Below are 19,089 nucleotides of genomic sequence, written 5' to 3' on the forward strand. Positions count from 1 at the left end.
AAATGTCTCTACATACGGTAGTTACAAATGTCTCCTCATACAGGTGGTTACAAATGTCTCCTCATACAGGTGGTTACAAATGTCTCCTCATACAGGTGGCTACAAATGTCTCTACATACAGATGGTTACAAATATCTCAGGATACAGGTGGCTACAAATGTCTCTGCATACAGGTGGTTACAAATGTCTCTACATACAGGTAGTTACAAATGTCTCCTCATACAGGTGGTTACAAATGTCTCCTCATACAGGTGGCTACAAATGTCTCTACATACAGATGGTTACAAATATCTCAGGATACAGGTGGCTACAAATGTCTCTACATACAGATGGTTACGAATGACTGTGCAAACAGATGGCTACAAATGTCTCTGCATACAGGTGGTTACGAATGACTGTGCGAACAGATGGTTACAAATAAAGCTTTTCAATAAAAAAAAAAAAGTTTATCCTGTTTCCTTCATGCTTAGTTTTTAGTTTTACTTAATTCTTTCCCCAAATAATTATGAAAATATAAAAACTACCATATATTTTCAGAAGTCAAGATAAGTAAACATGAACATTACTTAAGTATTTTACAGATGCCCCCCCTACTGACACAGTTCTTTCAGTATAACATCACAAGCAATGATGCATCTTTTCCTCCCTAAAATACATTTTTTATGTTTTGGGAAAAATTTTCATTGCAAAAAAAAACAAAAAACAATAATACTTTGTAATAAAGTAAGAGGACACTGGTTTCTCTGCCGGACAGTTACCTCCCTGAGGATAGTGGTTTGGAATGGGGCATTTTGCAGTATGCTACCTGAACTGCAAGGGGAACTCCGTAACTGAAGTGCTAAGCTATTCTAGCATGCAAATCAATAATTTTTTCCAAATATGATTTGTTTGTTTATTTTAGAACAAAACCACATTGGGTTATCTCCTGTGTCCACCGCTGAGAATTCATAAACTTACTGCTGACCCATCTGGCATCACTAAATACGAAGGGATTATCACAGTAGTTTTGGCCTAACAAGTATCTCACCCTTACTATTTTTAAGTACGTGCAAATACAGTATAGAGTTTCTTACCTGATGTTTCCACATAACTTGTTTTAAACTTTTTTAACAGTTAATGGGAATAAAATGCTGCCTAAAAGATGACAACTGCTTTACATATCATATCACATAGTTCTTGACTTTAACCAAACGTTAGATAAAAAAAATAATAATAATTTTTGGAAATGCAAGTAAATGTGATAAAGACTGAACAAAGTAGTCTGTTGTTTTTTTTTAAATAGTTAAAACTGTGTGTGTGTGTGTGTGTGTGAAGTTAAGCACAAAGCTACACAATAGGCTATCTGTGCTTTGCCCACCATGGGTATTGAAACCCGGTTTCTAGCATTGTAAGTTTGCAGACATACTGCTGTGCCACTGAGGGGCCAACAAAAACTGAATTGAAACTATATAAATTTTAGTACACCCAAATGAGGTTAAAAACCAAACTAGACAACAGTCAGTAAATATAAATTTTAATTTAAAAGAGAAACCTACCTGGTTAATGTGTTCCAAATGAAGGTTCACTTTAAGTTGAGCTTCTTTCACCGTTCCCCTGTCTTGATGGTGATGCGGAGTTACTTTATATAAGCGATTCAGCAGTAAAGGATACCTAAAAGTTATAGAAACCATGTATCAATACATTACTCTTCACAAGTTACAATTATTGCAAGGAAGCAGCACAATGAGAGCTCAAAGTGTATCTCAGAAATGGAGTTCTACTTCAGAAAAGATAAAATATTCTATGTCAAATGGTACTAGTTAATAACTTGTGTGTAAGTGAAAAGCTAATGTTATGAATGGTAGAGACATTAAAGTCAAAATCTTATTTTCTGACTCTTTGGACAGAAACCACTAAAACGGAAAAAAGAAATCTAACTTAGTGAAATTGTTTAGGGAAAAAAAAAGACAAAATCTAACTTAGTGAAATTGTTTAGGGAAAAAACACTAGAAAAAAAAAGACAAAACCTAACTTAGTGAAATTGTTTAGGGAAAAACCACTAGAAAGAAAAAAAAGAGACAAAACTTAACTTAGTGAAATTGTTTAGGGAAAAACCACTAGCAAAAACAAGAGAGAAAAATCTAACTTGTGGACTTTCTGGAAAGGAAAACAGGATTCTAACTTGGTAAACCTGAAGAGAAAGACCAATGGAAAGGTAAATAATTTGACTACTTTTTAGAGAGGTAATACAGAAAACCTACTTGGTGACTCTCTGAACAGGAACCATTAGAAATGATGCTAAATCCATCCTTCTTAGAAGAGTGTTCTCCATCTGAGAAACTCGCAGGAAGATTTGAAGCAATTCCTTTTCTTTCTCAAGATTCTGGAGCACAAGAGAAGCAGAACCCTGTTGAAAGGAAGGTTGAAATAATTCCACCAAACCAAACCACAGGAAATTATATCTTAAATCTCACTATGATGATCAACACTTAATGTGTATCATTTCTGTCATCATGTTCAATTCGTCATGTCATGGTGCACTTTTTCTCAATTTCATGTAATGAAATCTTGTATGTTTCTTAGTTTTAATTATCACAGAAAAGTTGATTTCTTTTGGTTTCCAGTATCCTACCCACGGCAGTTTTCAATCTGTTCTCTAAGGAGTGATATACATGTGGTCCTTCAATGGTCACACATGCTCCACTTACGGCAGTAAGTCTCACACGATGATTTACTATATATAGAAATTCATGTAAAACTAAAATGTTTTATTGTACTGTTAGATGCATCACAATATATTATAGACTTTGAAGGGCTTTCCTTTTCCTTCTTTTGCTTTTTATCCCCATTTTTATAATCTACAGAAACCACACGTGCCATCTCAGTGACAGCATGGCTAGGCCACTGGGGTTTATAAATGTGTGCTATCTGCTGTATCCACTGCAGGGAATCCAATCCCATACTTGAACGTTGTAAGTCCGTAGACTTCCACCTGTCCCACTGGGGGGACTGGTGTTTATAAAAGAAGCAGTGTATGAAGACGTGTTGCATTGGATACCTCTACACAAGAGTGTTATTGAATTGATTTGTCTGACTTACACGATTGGAGAAGAGAAATATACAGCAGGAAGTATCTCAAATGGGCTGCAACAAACTGCTTGACAGCAGACCATAATGTGAGAACAGCTGCTCTGCCACCATTTTGACTTAATGTTGTGTCACACAACTAAATTGATGCAACCAGCTTTGATTCTTGGTATGTATATCAAATTAAATTTACAAAATCCTATTAGCTTTAAATATTTTTATATTTTAGGCAGCAGATTCTGATTTCAAAAGACCCTAAATTACTAACACAAAAAAACAATATTGTAATAAATTAAACATTTGGTAATACCAGGCCTCCCAGCAGTGCCCAGCCTATAAAATAAAGGCTAAATGTGACATAATACAGGCAAAATCGCTCTGGCAGAGATGCTATCTTATAATCACTTGTACAGAACCAGTTTTGAATATATATACATCTCATAGTTGTTTGTCACCTTCTACCTAATAACTGACGATAACCCCTCTTATCTGAATTGAATACTTTTAGTTACACTCACTCTTCGAGCTTCTATATACGATGTCTCTGAAGCAGCCACATGTGAATTCTTCTATTAAACAGGTTTTTTACATTTTAAATGAAGAAAAAAAATTAATTTCTGTAAATATATTTTTCTTTTCCAGACTGAAGCATTGAAAAAAAAAAGGCTGTTATGGCTATTATTGGCTCATTCAACAATTATACAGGTTTTAAAGTTTTCTTGGAAGGCCTGTGATACATACCTGGTACTAACAGGTTTTAAAGGTTCATTGGGAGGGCTGTAATACATACCTGATGTACACAGTAGGTTTCAAAAGCATGTAACATGGTTGTGGACTCTATAAAAAGTTTTCCAATATTTACAGTTGTAAAATCCTGCAAAATGAAAACAAGAAAGAAACTCAAATTGTAAACAACTGAGGAACATTTGACAGAACATAATCTTTCTTGATGGGATTAATAATTTATCAACAAAGATTTTAACCTTATAATATGCAGATTTGTACTTTTCAAGTGAAGAGAAAATCCAAAAATCTTATATTTAACCATACGTAACCTACTACTGAAATTATGTGGAGTACGTCAGAGGGGGAGAAGCACTAAAAACTTTAGTTTTACTCTATTCATTTCTTCATTCTTACTAAATCTAGTGTTATTCATTGAAAAAAAAAAAAATACAATTATGGTATCCATATTTTAAACTGTCAGAAACACCTGTTTGTTTGGGATAATATATAATCCATGAACCAACTCTGAATGTTTGGTTTGGTTTGTTTTGAATTTCGCGCAAAGCTACACGAGGGCTATCTGCGCTAGCCGTCCCTAATTTAGCAGTGTAAGACTAGAGGGAAGGCAGCTAGTCATCATCACCCACCGCCAACTCTTGGGCTACTCTTTTACCAACGAGTAGTGGGATTGAGCGTCACATTATAATGCCCCCACAGCTGAAAGGGCGAGCATGTTTGGTGTGACGGGGATTTGAACCCACGACCTTCAGATTGCGAGTCGAGCGCCCTAACCACCTGGCCATGCCGGCCCTACCTCTGAATGTGAAAATCTCCTGCAATATCATGATTCATACAACATACACCTGATAGTAAAAACAGGGGGGCTTTTTCGTATCGAAAGATCATACACAATTTTTTTTTTTACCAACACTATGTTATTTTTTGAAAGTAAAGATATTATTATACAACTTCATTTTAAACATAATTTTATATTAAAATTCCATACCTCATCTCCTTGCTCTGCTGCAATATCAAGAGCATCCTGTAGTTTTTCAGAAAACTTGGAATTTAAGATGATCAGTTCATCAAGATTTAGGAATATTCCACTCAATTGTTCTCTGGTTAGAAGTCCAGCAACTTCCATGGGTCGGTAGAACTCCTAGGTTGACATATCAGAAATACTTTCAACTACCGTTAAACAAAAATTTTAAAAAAAGAAAAACATAATGTAGTACAAGATAAGCTTCAACATTAACTTATTGGTGGAGGAAGTTCTAAACAATACATAGAACATATTTATAATAAAAAAAACAACAACAGCTACAGATGGCACTGCAAGTGATCTTAAAACAATTATATCTTAAGAATAAAGAACTTTTAAAGCATGTCACATCAGTTGTCCAATACTCATCATACTGCTCTGTCTTTAGTGATCTCCATAATGACATGTTGAATACGATTCTCTATCTTAGCATTAATATTGGATATTTGTAACAATCCTACTAATTACCAAGTACATGAATGAACTCTGACATCAAACGTTTAATCACAATCCCTAATGACATGTTGAATACGATTCTCTATTTTAGCATTAATACTGGATATTTGTAACAATCCTACTAATCACCAAGTACATGAATGAACTCTGACATCAAACATTTAATCACAATCCCTAATGACATGTTGAATACGATTCTCTATCTTAGCATTAATACTGGATATTTGTTACAATCCTACTAATCACCAAGTACATGAATGAACTCTGACATCAAACATTTAACCACAATCTCTAATGACATGTTGAATACGATTCTCTATCTTAGCATTAATACTGGATATTTGTAACAATCCTACTAATCACCAAGTACATGAATGAACTCTGACATCAAACATTTAATCACAATCCCTAATGACATTACATTATTAGCAAATTTAGATTCAAGGTCATCTTGCGACACCACCTTTGATCTTTTTTTATTTTGTTCATAAATGTGTTTTGCATATGTTTCTTCCACTATCTATATACATTTTTGCTAATCTTATTTAATGCTAGTCCTGTGTGTGTGTGTGTGTATATTTTTTAGTTTGATAAATGGAATCATTGATCTTTGAACCAATAACTAGAGCCACAAAATCAAGGAGCTACAGTCACTTGTAAAATTCGTTATACCAGATAGCTGAAAGCATTATTGTTTTCTGAAAGATTATAAAAATTACCTCTTTTATTATCCTTAGATCCCTTCCATATTTAATTTCTGTGTCAATAAATTCTAAGATTGTTTCTTTTCTCTCGCACCGCTTTTTGTCGCACCTCTTGCACACCAAAGGACAATATAAGAGTCCAGTACTTTCATCTTCCCTCGGTTTAACGAGCTGTTCACAATCTGCACATTGCTGCTCTTCTCCACCACCTGTCTTGTCAATCTGTCTTAGACGAGTAGGTTTACTTGTTTCTGTACCTACTCCACTGTCATTCCTTTCAACCTCGGCAGTCAGAGGTCGCTCCTGTGATGACAGAACAAGTATGTGACACAACAGAAAACAAGTTTGGAAAATTATATTAAAAACATTTACATTCTACACACAATATTTTATCACTTTGTATTTGAACTTCCCCCCCCCCCCCCGCCCTCAAATACACTACAATAAGATTAGGATGCGACTTTGTGAACAGTCAAACATTTTAAAACACCGTAGAACAAGAAAGTTACATAGCTCTTGACAATCTAACGTTTCTGAGAAAGACTTTTATAGAATGTTGTTGAACTATTTTTTTTGTGAACAGTCAAACATTTTAAAACACTGTAGAACAAGAAAGTTACATAGCTCTGGACAACCTAATGATTCTGAGAAAGACTTTTATAGAATGTTGTTGAACTATTTTTTTTGTAAACAGTCAAACATTTTAAAACACTGTAGAACAAGAAAGTTACATAGCTCTTGACAATCTAACGTTTCTGAGAAAGACTTTTATAGAATGTTGTTGAACTATTTCCTTAAATATCATACAAGTATTATGCATTTCACAACTAAACAAACTACTGGTTACAACATGTCATGTATTATGTACGTAGAACTGGTGGAAGCAGTAACTGAAATTTCAATCTACAATATTACTAAAACTATAAACTCCTGTCATTTTTCTTCCCATCAGTACAGTTGCATTACAAATGAAATACTAAATAACATGTTAATGCTATCTTTATATCAAGAAGTTCACCATCAACACCCGAAATCTTTATAAATTTGTAAAGTCCAATTGTTTTTAATTCCAAAATTACAATTTGGGCTATTTACACTGTGTCTAGAACCCAGAATTCTAGTACTATAAGCCCTCCAACTTGCCACTGAGAGGGCTCATGAATCTGTAAAAATGTGTATACTGTACAAAAATGTGGCAAAAAGTTTTTCTTCTTTAATAAAAACTTAACAGTTCCCAAGTTGCAGAGTCCAATAAACATTGGTTAGAAATTATCCTCAAAACAGGTGTTAATCTATCACTTCATATTATTTCTTTCCCCTCACTTTAATCTCTTATTTCAAGACAGTTTTTTTTCTCTGCATTTTTCATACATCTGCAGTTATTGTTTTCATTTCTCATAATAAAATTAATTTAATTTTTCTCTCTTACAAATTTTTTAGATAAAAGATGTTAATCACTAAATATAAACCTGGAAGCAAAGATATAAAACAGGATTTTAAAAATATTAGAAAAAATATAAATATAATCATATATAAACAAAACGTCTTTAATTTTTAAATATAATTAAAATAATAATTGCTTATTTACGTATCTAATGATATTAATACGATAGTTTCAAAGAGTACCACTAGGTGACACTAGCATCTCACCTTGATAGTTTGTACACTTTCTGGATTTTGATCAGGTGGGAGAGTAGATGTATTCTGTTCACTGTTGCTGCTTGACTGGCTAGAGCTACTTAAGTTACTTATTCTGTTTCTGTTGTTCCGGCTACATGTTTTCTGGAAAGTTTTGGAAACAAAAATTCTGGAACTGATTCACTGCAGTATAAGCATCATAAAGTATTAAGGTTTCCATAAAACATGTGGCAATTATCAACTGCTAAACTAATGCCTTTTTGATTTGTATAGAAATCCAAAAATTGTATGAAACTTATTACAACAATCACTTAAATTGAAAACAGAAATTTAAAAAGTTCGATTCTTCTTTTAAAACTTACAAAAACAAACTTTAACAATCACTTTTCATTAGAAAGTAAAAGGTTTATCATTATGTCCTTAAACTAATGAAAAGGATTTAAATTTTATCCAAAATATATCCATACATAAAACAAATATCTTATTTACTTCCATAAAAAAAAAGAAACGATTACAGTTGCATTGTCATTAAAATGAATGGGCACAATGTTTCTAACCTAAATCAGCAGTGTTTGTAGAGTCAAACCAAAGATTCAAGCTTTGTTAACGATATCTGTAAAGTATAACTAAAGAAACCTGAATTTCCAATTTAATTGTATTTTGTATTATTCATCCATTTCTGTTCACTTGAATGAAGGAAAAAAAAAGAAACCAAAACTAAACCTTTTCTAATGAATTCAATCTAACTGTAACTGAACCTAACCCACCTACATCAATCAAGGTTCTGCTTCTCTTCTCGAGTAAAAACTTTCACTTTGTTGGCTAATTTCTAAAAACGATGTAACTTAAAGAAATAACAAGGATCTTAAAATCTGTTCTAAACCTTTACACATGTTGTTGCAAAAGTGACATACTACAATAATATTTGAAAGTCTCACCCTTGCTATGATTTTTCTAAGTTCATTTTTTTTGTATTTAATTAACAGTCTATTTTTATATTTTGTTACAATAACAATTGGCTAGGATGTCATTAACCCACAGATAATGTGTTGAAGTGATCTTGTTTTGAATCATAAGCAGGTCAATTTGAACAACCTAGTTGGGAGACTCCACAAGTATTAGTAATACCCTCCCAAGTTTCATGAAACAGGTTTTCTGTGTCCAGTAAAAAAATCCAGTGGAAAACCTCCAAACAATTATAGGAAGAAGATTGAATTACTTTTGCATTACCCTGTATTATTTCCAGCTTGTACAAACCCTTGAAAAACGATGCTTTCTGAAGCTATAAGGTTATTATTATTTCTTTCAATGAGGAGTGGTGAACTAAGTCTGAACTAAAATAACTTATAATTTATATGACTATAGGGAGTAAAATTAAAATGTACTTAGAAAATAGCTAACAATATGTCTATACTTTATATAAGTTAGAGAATCCTCTTAGCTATAAACTAATACTTTATCAGGCCTAGGGATTTGCATAAATTAATACACTGACTTTTTTTCTATACAAATTGATACCAAGAGTGAAGTTCTGCAGATTTTTACTGGAGCTCCATGGTGGTTCTTTTTGGAATTCTAAGTAGGGTACCAATAGTTTTTTGGAAGCTACTAATTGAGACCAGGAATAAAATTTGACAGATATTTACTGGAGCTCCATGGTGGTTCTTTTTGGAATTCTAAGTAGGGTACCAATAGTTTTTTGGAAGCTACTAATTGAGACCAGGAATAAAATTTGACAGATATTTACTGGAGCTCCATGGTGGTTCTTTTTGGAATTCCAAGTAGGGTACCAATTGTTTTTTTATATTTCTTGGTAGTTCATTAAGAACAGTTAAGAAAATTTGATACTCCATACACCTGAGGTAAGGTCCTGACAAAGGTGAATACTTTTTAAGGTGAATATTAACACTGATTGACAACATATTTTTCTACTGTGAAAATATGTTTATATAACTTTATCTATTATTACACAGCAGGTGCTGGACGATGCTTTTCTATTACAGCAGTTAGAGCATGCCTGTTGTAGCATATTACTATTTACTATTTTTAATGTCACATTTCTTATCCTCGCAACATGACCAAATTAAGCAGTGATTGTTAATACACCTTTATGCAAAAATTATTATTATAAGAAATACATTTTCCAATTATCATATGATACATTATTAGTAATATTTATCTTGTTATTTAAAAGACAGTTGAACTTTTCTAAGAAAACAATATTGAAGAAAAAAAAAATGTTCCAGATATTCTGTACTGCATACTCACCTCTGGCTCTGGTTTGTCTTCAGGTTCTACCACTTCATCTACTACCAGAAGTTCAGTATGTCCTTCGATTAAATTTTCCAAACCTCTTTCTTTGGCAACTTCCAAGTAACTGAGAATTTCTGCTTTAGAGGCACCCTCAAAAAACGACTTCCGTGGGGAGTCCAAGGGGTGCAAACCTGCAAGTTAGTATTGCTGCTCTTAATTTCATACTAGAATGTACTTTTGACGGGTAACCCTAAACATAAACTTCTCATTCATGCTAACATTGTTCTTCTGTTGGAAAGACATAAACACACAAAAATATTTAATGCCTATTTCTATAGACAACTCATTACAATGAAAAGTACTAAAGAAATACACCACTTCTCCTTCCAATGTGAGATATTAAAGAAACCCAACAATTTTACTATTGTAACAATGCTAGATAGCAAGTAAACACAATACTTTCCTTCATATCACTACTAAATACAAAAGAAATACATCACTTTTCCTTCCAATGCTAGATACTGCAGAAACACAAAACTTTCTTTTCTAACAACACTATATGCTTAAGAAGCCTAACTTTCCTTATAACAACACTATATACTAAAGAGACAAAAAAACTTTCCTTATAACAACACTATATACTAAAGAGACAAAAAAAACTTTCCTTATAACAACACTATATGCTAAAAAGACAAAAAAACTTTCCTTATAACAACACTATATGCTAAAGAGACAAAAAAACTTTCCTTATAACAACACTATATGCTAAAGAGACATAAAATTTTCCTTATAACACTATATGCTAAAAAGACATAAAAGGTTCCTTATAACAACACTATATGCTAAAGAGACATAAAACGTTCCTTATAACAACACTATATGCTAAAGAGACATAAAACGTTCCTTATAACAACACTATATGCTAAAGAAACACAAAAACACTTTCCAATATAACTATGCTAGATACAAAAAGAAGAAATTTACTTCATAACAATGACAGATACTAAAAATCACAACACTTTCTTTTGTAACAATGCTAGGTACTAAATAATCATTTCAATAATGTTTCCATAGATCTTGTCATTACATGGGACACACTTAACTTACACTACCTATATTATGTTCCAATTTCTCTGGAAGTTCTTCATAAATTGGTTCAGTTTTGATACACTCATAGATGTTTTCCCCATCTTCCTCTCCTTGTTTCAGTGTGCCTTCATCACACAATTCTGACTCTTTTACTGCTTCGTCTGTTATTTCTACTTCAGAAAGATCTTGGGAAGAAATAGCAGAGACCTGATTTTCTGGCAAGGTTGATGGCAGGAGAGAGTTTGGCACGTGGATAACAATGTCATTGGCTACCAAAGGGTTCTTTTCATCAATGAAGCTGCTGCCTACAGAACTTTCACTCTCCTCGTCATCACCTTCTACGAGGGTGTAAAACAATGGTCTTGAATAGGCCTTGATCTGTAATGAAAACGGGTTTAATTTTTATTAAATATTTGTAAATCGGTATAAAAGAAATGCACTTTACATCTCTTGCTCTACTAAAAAACAAAAAAGAAATGTTCAAATTCAGTTTTCCTGCAACAGTCATTCGACTCAATAAAAACAACCATGGTCAAAGAGACATACATTATTAAGCTGATGATCAGAGGTTTTACAATAAAAGCATTGAAACTGATGGGTTGTTCTGTAACTTCAAAAGTTAACAAAGTAATACTGTTTTATCTACATTTTTCATGGTGACTTTCATCTTTAGCATAGTTATCAGAAGTAGATGAGACTTAAGTGTTGATTATGAGATTTCTCATGTAACAGAACACTAATATTGTTAATTAGAGCCCCTGGTTTGAGTACCACTATTCATTCTCTCTAGAAGTATTACACTGAAACATCTAATGGGATTATGGGTTCAATAAATATTGAAAACATATTGCTTAAAAATGTTTAGCTTTTATTTTTTCAGGACATGTACTTCAATAGTGGATAAAGGATAATGTTACGTCCACTCTCCATATAATTACTATATTTCATGAATAATGTTTTAAATTCATAATGAATGTGGGATTTAAGCTAAGTAAAATAAAATGCATAGATGTTTTTCCAAATAAAACATCGCACAACATTTGGAAAAACCCTAAAATAAAATGTGGAAAATCCCTCAAACAGAATGTGAAGAAAAACCTTCATTCAATGTGTAGAAAAATCCTCATATGTGTGGGAAAACCTTCATACAACATGTAGGAAAATCCTCATACAACATATGGGAAACCCCTCAAACGATATATGAAAAACGTCTGTGCATTATATTTTACTTAACATATTTAACTGATGTAAGAATTCAATAACTTATAAACCAGCTATGTATATGACAACAATAGCTTTAGATGAATCGATGATGGTGGAGAAGTTCTGCCTGCAAGTTCTCCAAGAGTTATGGTGAATACCACTAAAGTATGTTTGTAATGTTGATGTGTATCAGAGGAATCAATAGTACAAACACCAGGAATCTTGATAAGACACGCTACATCAACAAGTTTCAAAGCTGAGGGATGAACATTGTTATTGGAAATCAGAAAACAAGAGTGTATCTTCAACAGTGTTTACTGAGATTCTTTAGTTATGAGTGTGAGTCTGCTAACATGACTCCACAGATATCACTACTTTAATGCTCATGGAACTGAACTGAATATCTACTGATGTAACTAATTTACTGCTTGATGAACTAGCTGAAATAAATGAGAAACTTGACTGTTTTATAATTTTAATGTCTATCTAAATGTTATAAAGTAATGCTAATTCAAATCAAACATTATAATTATTTATATATGTATATATATAACAATCCTGATGAAACATAACTCTCAAAAATTCATTTTTTTGTACTAATTCCAATACAGAGGTTCAAGTACATTATATTAAAATTGTATGGGAACCTCATCCCCATATCCAATTGTGCTTTCTAATGACAGTACATCTTAACAGTGTATTTTCCATTGCAAAAAGTTGTCCTAAGACTGTTATGTCCAAAGGACACCAATCCTCATTATGGGCTTTACATAATCCATCTAGTTTACAAGGAAAATGGTTTCCTAGTGCCCTTTTCAACAATCCAATTGCAAAGAAATCCATTGGCACTGCATTTTGATGTGTTTTCATATGGAGTACCATGAATACCCATTTCATTCTCCAGCTGCTTGAGGAATGCAATAGTTGCTGTGGAAGCAAATTGTATACACTAACTTGTGTCTCTTTTCCAGATGGAGATTCTTCTTCATTCTGTTGCCTTGGAAATGCCACTGATTTTTGAAATTGAAGATATTCACCTGTTACAAGATGCTGCACTTTTTTTACCATGGTTTGGGGTTTGACTTGTTGCAAGTCTCTTTCTGGATGGTCCTGATGTCCCAAGTTGATCCATATTCCCTTGTTTTTTAATTAAGTACAAGTAATGTCCTCTATTGTAAATTAAAAATCTCAGAGTGAACACATCTTTGTGATCTGAGTGTATAAATACTTTGCATCAGAAAGAGCTGTTACATATATATCCATTCCAAAATATTCAGTTTTCAATGGCCTTACACAACCTATGAAATGGCAAACAATGTGAAATGTTGTTTTGATACATTCTGTACCCTCACAACTTTATATGGGCCATGGGTGTCAATTGACTTGTGATTTAACCATGCAAAATTGTTTTAATATTTTTATATTACTCAACTCTGTATAAGTGACACTAACCAAGCTTTCTCTGAATAACAAGTTCTGGACATCACCTAGGTTACGTAGCAAAATGACTGGATCTCTTACACAAACTATTTGTAAAATCAAAAAAGCCATAAGAACCTTTATAACTAAGATGTATGCAAGGCACTGACCCACCTAACAAACAATGTTATTTTTACTTCTTGTATAAACACATTTAATTCGGGTACAATTGTACCAGAATTATTATGCTTGTTGAAACTACAAAACAAAACTGTCATTACCTTTTCGGTGCGTCCTGATGGAGTTTTAAACGTAAAGCATGGCTGGAAGGTAGCTTCATCTGGAGTTCCAGGTAAAGAGTCTGTGCTACTTGCTGAAGAACTCGAATCGAAGTTGTCAAAGCGTTCAATAGTTCTGGCAGAAGGACTGTCATGACTCGTAGCAGATCCTGGATGACCTTCAAGTCGAAGGTGATATCTCTTCTTTGAGTGCCTGGTCGTCTCTTCACTGGCCTTAACTTCTGTCTCAGTATCACTAACCTGCTTACTCCAAGTATGTTTGTGGGCGCAATCATCGCTATTTGGAAAACTGGAATTTTGATTACCAAAACCTAAAACCAAAGATGTTTCAGTGAATTTATTTACATTATTGGTTATACTCTGTGTAACTTGAGTCTCTTCTAATTCGCTTGATGGTGGTGTGGCTCCATCCAACGATACATCGTTCGAGCTCACACTAGGTCCGTTAGTCCAATTCTGGGGGCTCTGCACGAAATCATTGGCAGAATTCTCCCGCTCTGTCGTGCATTCGGAACTAGCGACGGGAGAGAGGAAGTTTTTTGACAAAGGTGAAAATTCTTCACCCCCACTGGGCTTGTCTCGAGTTTCACCTGAAAAACAGGGAATGAGATATTGATGTTCTCAAGTATAATATGATTTTGCGTGAGAATGGAATTTTTTCTTCAGTTTAAATTATTTTACGGAAATACTGACACACTAACACTATCGGTAAGCCTTGACATAGTTTTATTATCAATTTTACTCCCTCTTACGGCATAAAAGTGTGTTAACCAAATCAATTAAAATATAAATTCGAAGAATGGTCAGAACTAGGGCTCAGTTGAATCACATTTATCTAAAATAATCTGCGGCAGAGAAAGTATCGTTTAAACCGTGTCAGGTATTTCTGAACACAGTTTCAAATATCAGATCGTTTAATAGTGAAACTTGAATGTTGGGTGACGTTGGATACACGTCACTCGGTAAAAGTTCAACAATATCCGACATGGGGTCGGTAATGTGACTTGCAGAGACAAGAGTTGTTTAAGGCAAAACAAACTCATCACAATTCGTAAATTAATCATTTTCATACATAACACTAACTATGTTAGTGTGACGAGACAGCAATCACATACACAAGCGCAACAGCCTTTGCAGAATCTTAGTGTGTAGTTGTTGCCCGAGGTCTGTCTGCTGTGTGAAACGAGGCCACGGTGATAAGACACCAGGAACTGAGCTGGTTTGTCACTCTGCTTCAGCACCTGACACCATTCCGATTGTCTCTAGTTACATTCCCCAAGACTGAAACGAGAGAAAGCGGACAGTGAGAGGTCACACGCCCCCTTTCTCCACGTGCCTTTGGTCCACAAGTTTCATGTACTATTATCCAAGTCAACCGCTATATAAGGATACATCTTTACCACAGAAGATGAAAAATATCACACAAAGATTAAGTTATACTTATAAAGTTTCAAAGGTAGACGCCTAGAGGTAAAAATAGCAAACTTTATTTAGTATTTCCGCAGCCCCCTTTCTTCTCTAAGCTAGTTTCGTGAAACTTTAAGAGATTTAAGTTAGCGGCTCTTGAATTGAAATAAATGATTTTGTTTCGGATATTCGCACAAAACTACACGAGGGCTATCTGCGCTAGCCATCCGCTACTTGTGAACGAATAAACTAGAAGGAAGGCAGCACCCACCGCCAAATCTCGGGTTATTCTAATCGAATAGTAGGATTTGACTGTCATTCTTATTACGTTATCATGGCCCCAAAATGTCCCTCACAATCGAGTACGCTGAATAATCCACCGCGTTCGATTCATTAACAGCTATAATCTACTTTTTTCTCAAGATAATTAAGTTAATCTCCGACATTATATTGTACTAAATATCGCCACGACTACACTGGGGTTAAATAACTGAACAACTTACGAGATTTTCTCAACGCCAGTATGTAACCCTTACTTAAGTAACGGTCAATCACCCTATCGGTTTTTTAAGCAAATTTCTCTAAACTATTTATGCAACAAATTGTTTGTGAATTTCTTGGTTCTAGGGTCCTAAATAATAATAATATATGTCACATAAAAAAAACGTCAATACTACGATTAATCCCATTACTTACTGGTTCCTATATTGAGAAACTGGTTCATGACTTTGTTAGTTACTGGGTCCTTAATAACGTATGTCGCATAAAACGTTTTTAAAAATGCCATCAATACTACAATTAATACTATTATTACTGGTTCCCAGTGTTCTACACAGGAATTAGTGATATTAACCAGCTTTATACAAAATAACTCGTATCAGTGTGCCAATTTTTATATAATTCATGATAATAGTTATAAAATCGCAAAATATAGCATAATCCTATACTCATAAACACAAATTCATTTTGAGATTTTTGTAAAATCGCCCCAACTGTATTCGCCAAGCACATTCTGAAACGAAGGGCCAACAGCACCCGCCGTCATTAGGGCTCTGTAAAATTCACTGTTCAGAATAACAGGTTTGACTGCTAGTTTTTAACGCACCTGCAACTGAAAGTGTGAAACCGTTAAGTTAACCCCTTTGACTACGGCTGCTTTAATCGCGTGAGGAATGTTTGTGAGCCGTACACTGTACACATCACACTCGCATTCAACTGCCGGAGGCGGATCGTACCCTAAACGACGAATCAGCAGTCAATGGGTTAAGCGATATCACGTCTCGAACCTTGGACAATTTGATACTCAACATAGAATGCTAATCACAAGGCCATCATCAAAGACGATCCAATTTGAATACAATATTCCGAATCACTCTAGCAAAAGATTTCTTTGGCGAGAAATACAATAAATCTCACTGTTTATAATTTTTTGTACCCACAAACTATTTTTAAGGATACGACTTTTTTTTTATCACACTCGATATTCCAATTTCCACTTTCTTTTTCTTCATATAAAGTGACAAAAAAACTAATTTAGATGAACATGATTACTACTTACAAACAACAACTATATACCGATAACGTGTTAACACAAACTAACCTTAATGTAATGTTTGAAAACATTTTTGTGACTTGAAATATTTTACGAATTTGAGTGCTTATATTTTAATATGATTACAGGTGTATTGATCCACATGCTGGCAGTGTACACCTGAAAAAATAATTTTGTATATAAATGGAGAAAAAATAGTTCTTATGAATCATCAATAAGGAAACCATACACTTAAATACTTTGTATAAAAAAAATCACCAAAAAAAGCTATAGTGAAAATTTACCCAGACATTGACCTTACGCATTGTATACCTTTTCAATACGGGTGTAAAACTAAATAATACATTTAATTTCAAATTTTAACTCAGGTACGAACCTCATAACTAGCTACGGTCATGCATTCATGGTAATTCCTACTTTTGAAGCTCTATTATTATTATTATTTATCTTTTCTTCAGAAGTAAAGAAAAGTCAAAGTTAATCGGAGTATTCATGACAAATCAAGATTTAAATCTTGGGAGTTTTGACTAAAAGAAGGACCGGACCTCGGTGGCCTCATAGTTAACTATAGCCATGCATTCAAGGTAGATTTATAAAACCACAACAGGAATACCACCAAGTAAAACTCAAGCAACAGCCAACACTTCACTTGTTCACAAGATGGAAGCCAAAATGGCTGCAATATCCAATGTTACCAACTTCAAATGTATTTAAATATAGATACACGAGGCTATAAAGCAAAAGTGGGTACAATTTTTGGTCATATACATACAACTTAGCCTGGACTTCTCTCTTACGGTAAATGGACTTGTGACCGCTAGGCAACTTGGACCGCCAGGCGCTAGTATATTGTACCCTCCCCTCTCACTTGGGACCTGGTACGTGGTAATCTTTCTTCTTTTTTTTTCTCCTTCGTCCTAGGTTCTAACCCTGAACATTAGCACCCCAAAGAAATATTCTGCTTGCTGAGCTAAAAGGTTAACTCGTCAGCAGTTCCTAGTAAGTCTCCTTTTAACAGATCAAACTACCACAAATACAGGTAAATCAGTAGTACGTTAGTAGGATTCTATTATCGTAAACAAAGTATCAACGTTAATGATATTTTGAAATCATATGAAAAGTCAATCATCAAGAATTCCCAGTTCTCCTCGACCTAAAAGTTTTATAGAATTAGTATTACTTCTTTCAATCTTGAACTGGGACAGATTCGGAATTCACACGCAAGCGCCGAAACCAGACTGTGTGTATCAAACAACGAAACCAGACTTTATATCAAACACTAAAAACCAGTCTTAATAACAGAAAATCAAACGCAAAGACCAGACTTAAAAAGACGCCTAAACACCGAAATCGGGCTTAATAACAGACACCCAAACACAGAAACCTGATTTTGTACGAGGCATGCATGAACCGAGGCAGTCTTTATAAGTCATACTTTAGTACTATACAATTTTCCGAGTTGATAACTTGATATTAAAGTGAATTGGTCGTAAGATAATGCTCTAAGTCAGGAATGGACAACTGCCAGAAAATTTGCAAGTCGGCGTGTTAATCCTATATAAATATCTGTACCACTCGATTAAAACGTTTAGTTTCAGTTCCACATTCAAATACTTGTATAAAAAATATAATTTCGAAACGTATAATTTGTCACTTTCTTTCCAATGAAAATACTACAATAATGAATTTAATACACTATTTGATATTTGTAAACTGAAATATATTTATGATTTGTGAGAAAATGGTAAAAAGAAATTAGTGTTTGCAATATTGTTAATTTTGCGAACTGTAAAATGTTATCATGATTTTATTTTAATTTGAGAACGGTCCCTAGGCTTTTGGTTTAATGTCAAACGAGATAGAACGCGTCATTTCGAAGCGAATGACGTCTCAACTTTCACAAACTAGTACACGACAGTTTGTTAACGTGCTGTGTACAGTAATTTTACCTTGAATAATTTTATTATGCAGCCCGATAGATTAAATGTATGGCTTGTTAATGTGTAATGGATTTTATGGCCCTCCACTGCCTCAAAGTAGCCCTTCTCTGATCAACAGACAATCTCTTATCTGTTTCATTTAAACTTTAAATCAATGGTCTACTCTGCTCTGTATCAAGACTTTAATGTGTCTTGCGGCCAAAACAACAACCTGCAGGGCACACTGTGTGTTATTAACAGGAGTGACAGTTTAGCGATTTTCCACCATCTGTAGCTCGGACTGTGATAATCCAAG

At 33.9% G+C, this 19,089-nt stretch overlaps 1 protein-coding gene across 3 annotated transcripts in view; it reads right to left on the minus strand.

Moving 5' to 3' along the window:
* LOC106463710 overlaps positions 1-19,089 on the minus strand; it is a 108,579-nt gene that overhangs the window by 8,900 nt on the left and 80,590 nt on the right. For all 3 annotated transcript variants that reach the window (XM_022391293.1, XM_022391292.1, XM_013923770.2), the window contains exons 3-11: positions 13,878-14,485; positions 10,998-11,352; positions 9,901-10,076; positions 7,645-7,776; positions 6,010-6,297; positions 4,799-4,951; positions 3,857-3,940; positions 2,241-2,386; positions 1,536-1,650 (exon numbers count right to left, since the gene is read on the minus strand). In XM_022391293.1, coding sequence (XP_022247001.1) covers positions 1,536-1,650; positions 2,241-2,386; positions 3,857-3,940; positions 4,799-4,951; positions 6,010-6,297; positions 7,645-7,776; positions 9,901-10,076; positions 10,998-11,352; positions 13,878-14,485 — 2,057 coding nt within the window. The remainder of the gene's footprint in view (positions 1-1,535; positions 1,651-2,240; positions 2,387-3,856; positions 3,941-4,798; positions 4,952-6,009; positions 6,298-7,644; positions 7,777-9,900; positions 10,077-10,997; positions 11,353-13,877; positions 14,486-19,089) is intronic.

The sequence above is a fragment of the Limulus polyphemus genome, unplaced genomic scaffold (assembly GCF_000517525.1).
Source record: "Limulus polyphemus unplaced genomic scaffold, Limulus_polyphemus-2.1.2 Scaffold1466, whole genome shotgun sequence".
NCBI lineage: Eukaryota > Metazoa > Arthropoda > Merostomata > Xiphosura > Limulidae > Limulus > Limulus polyphemus.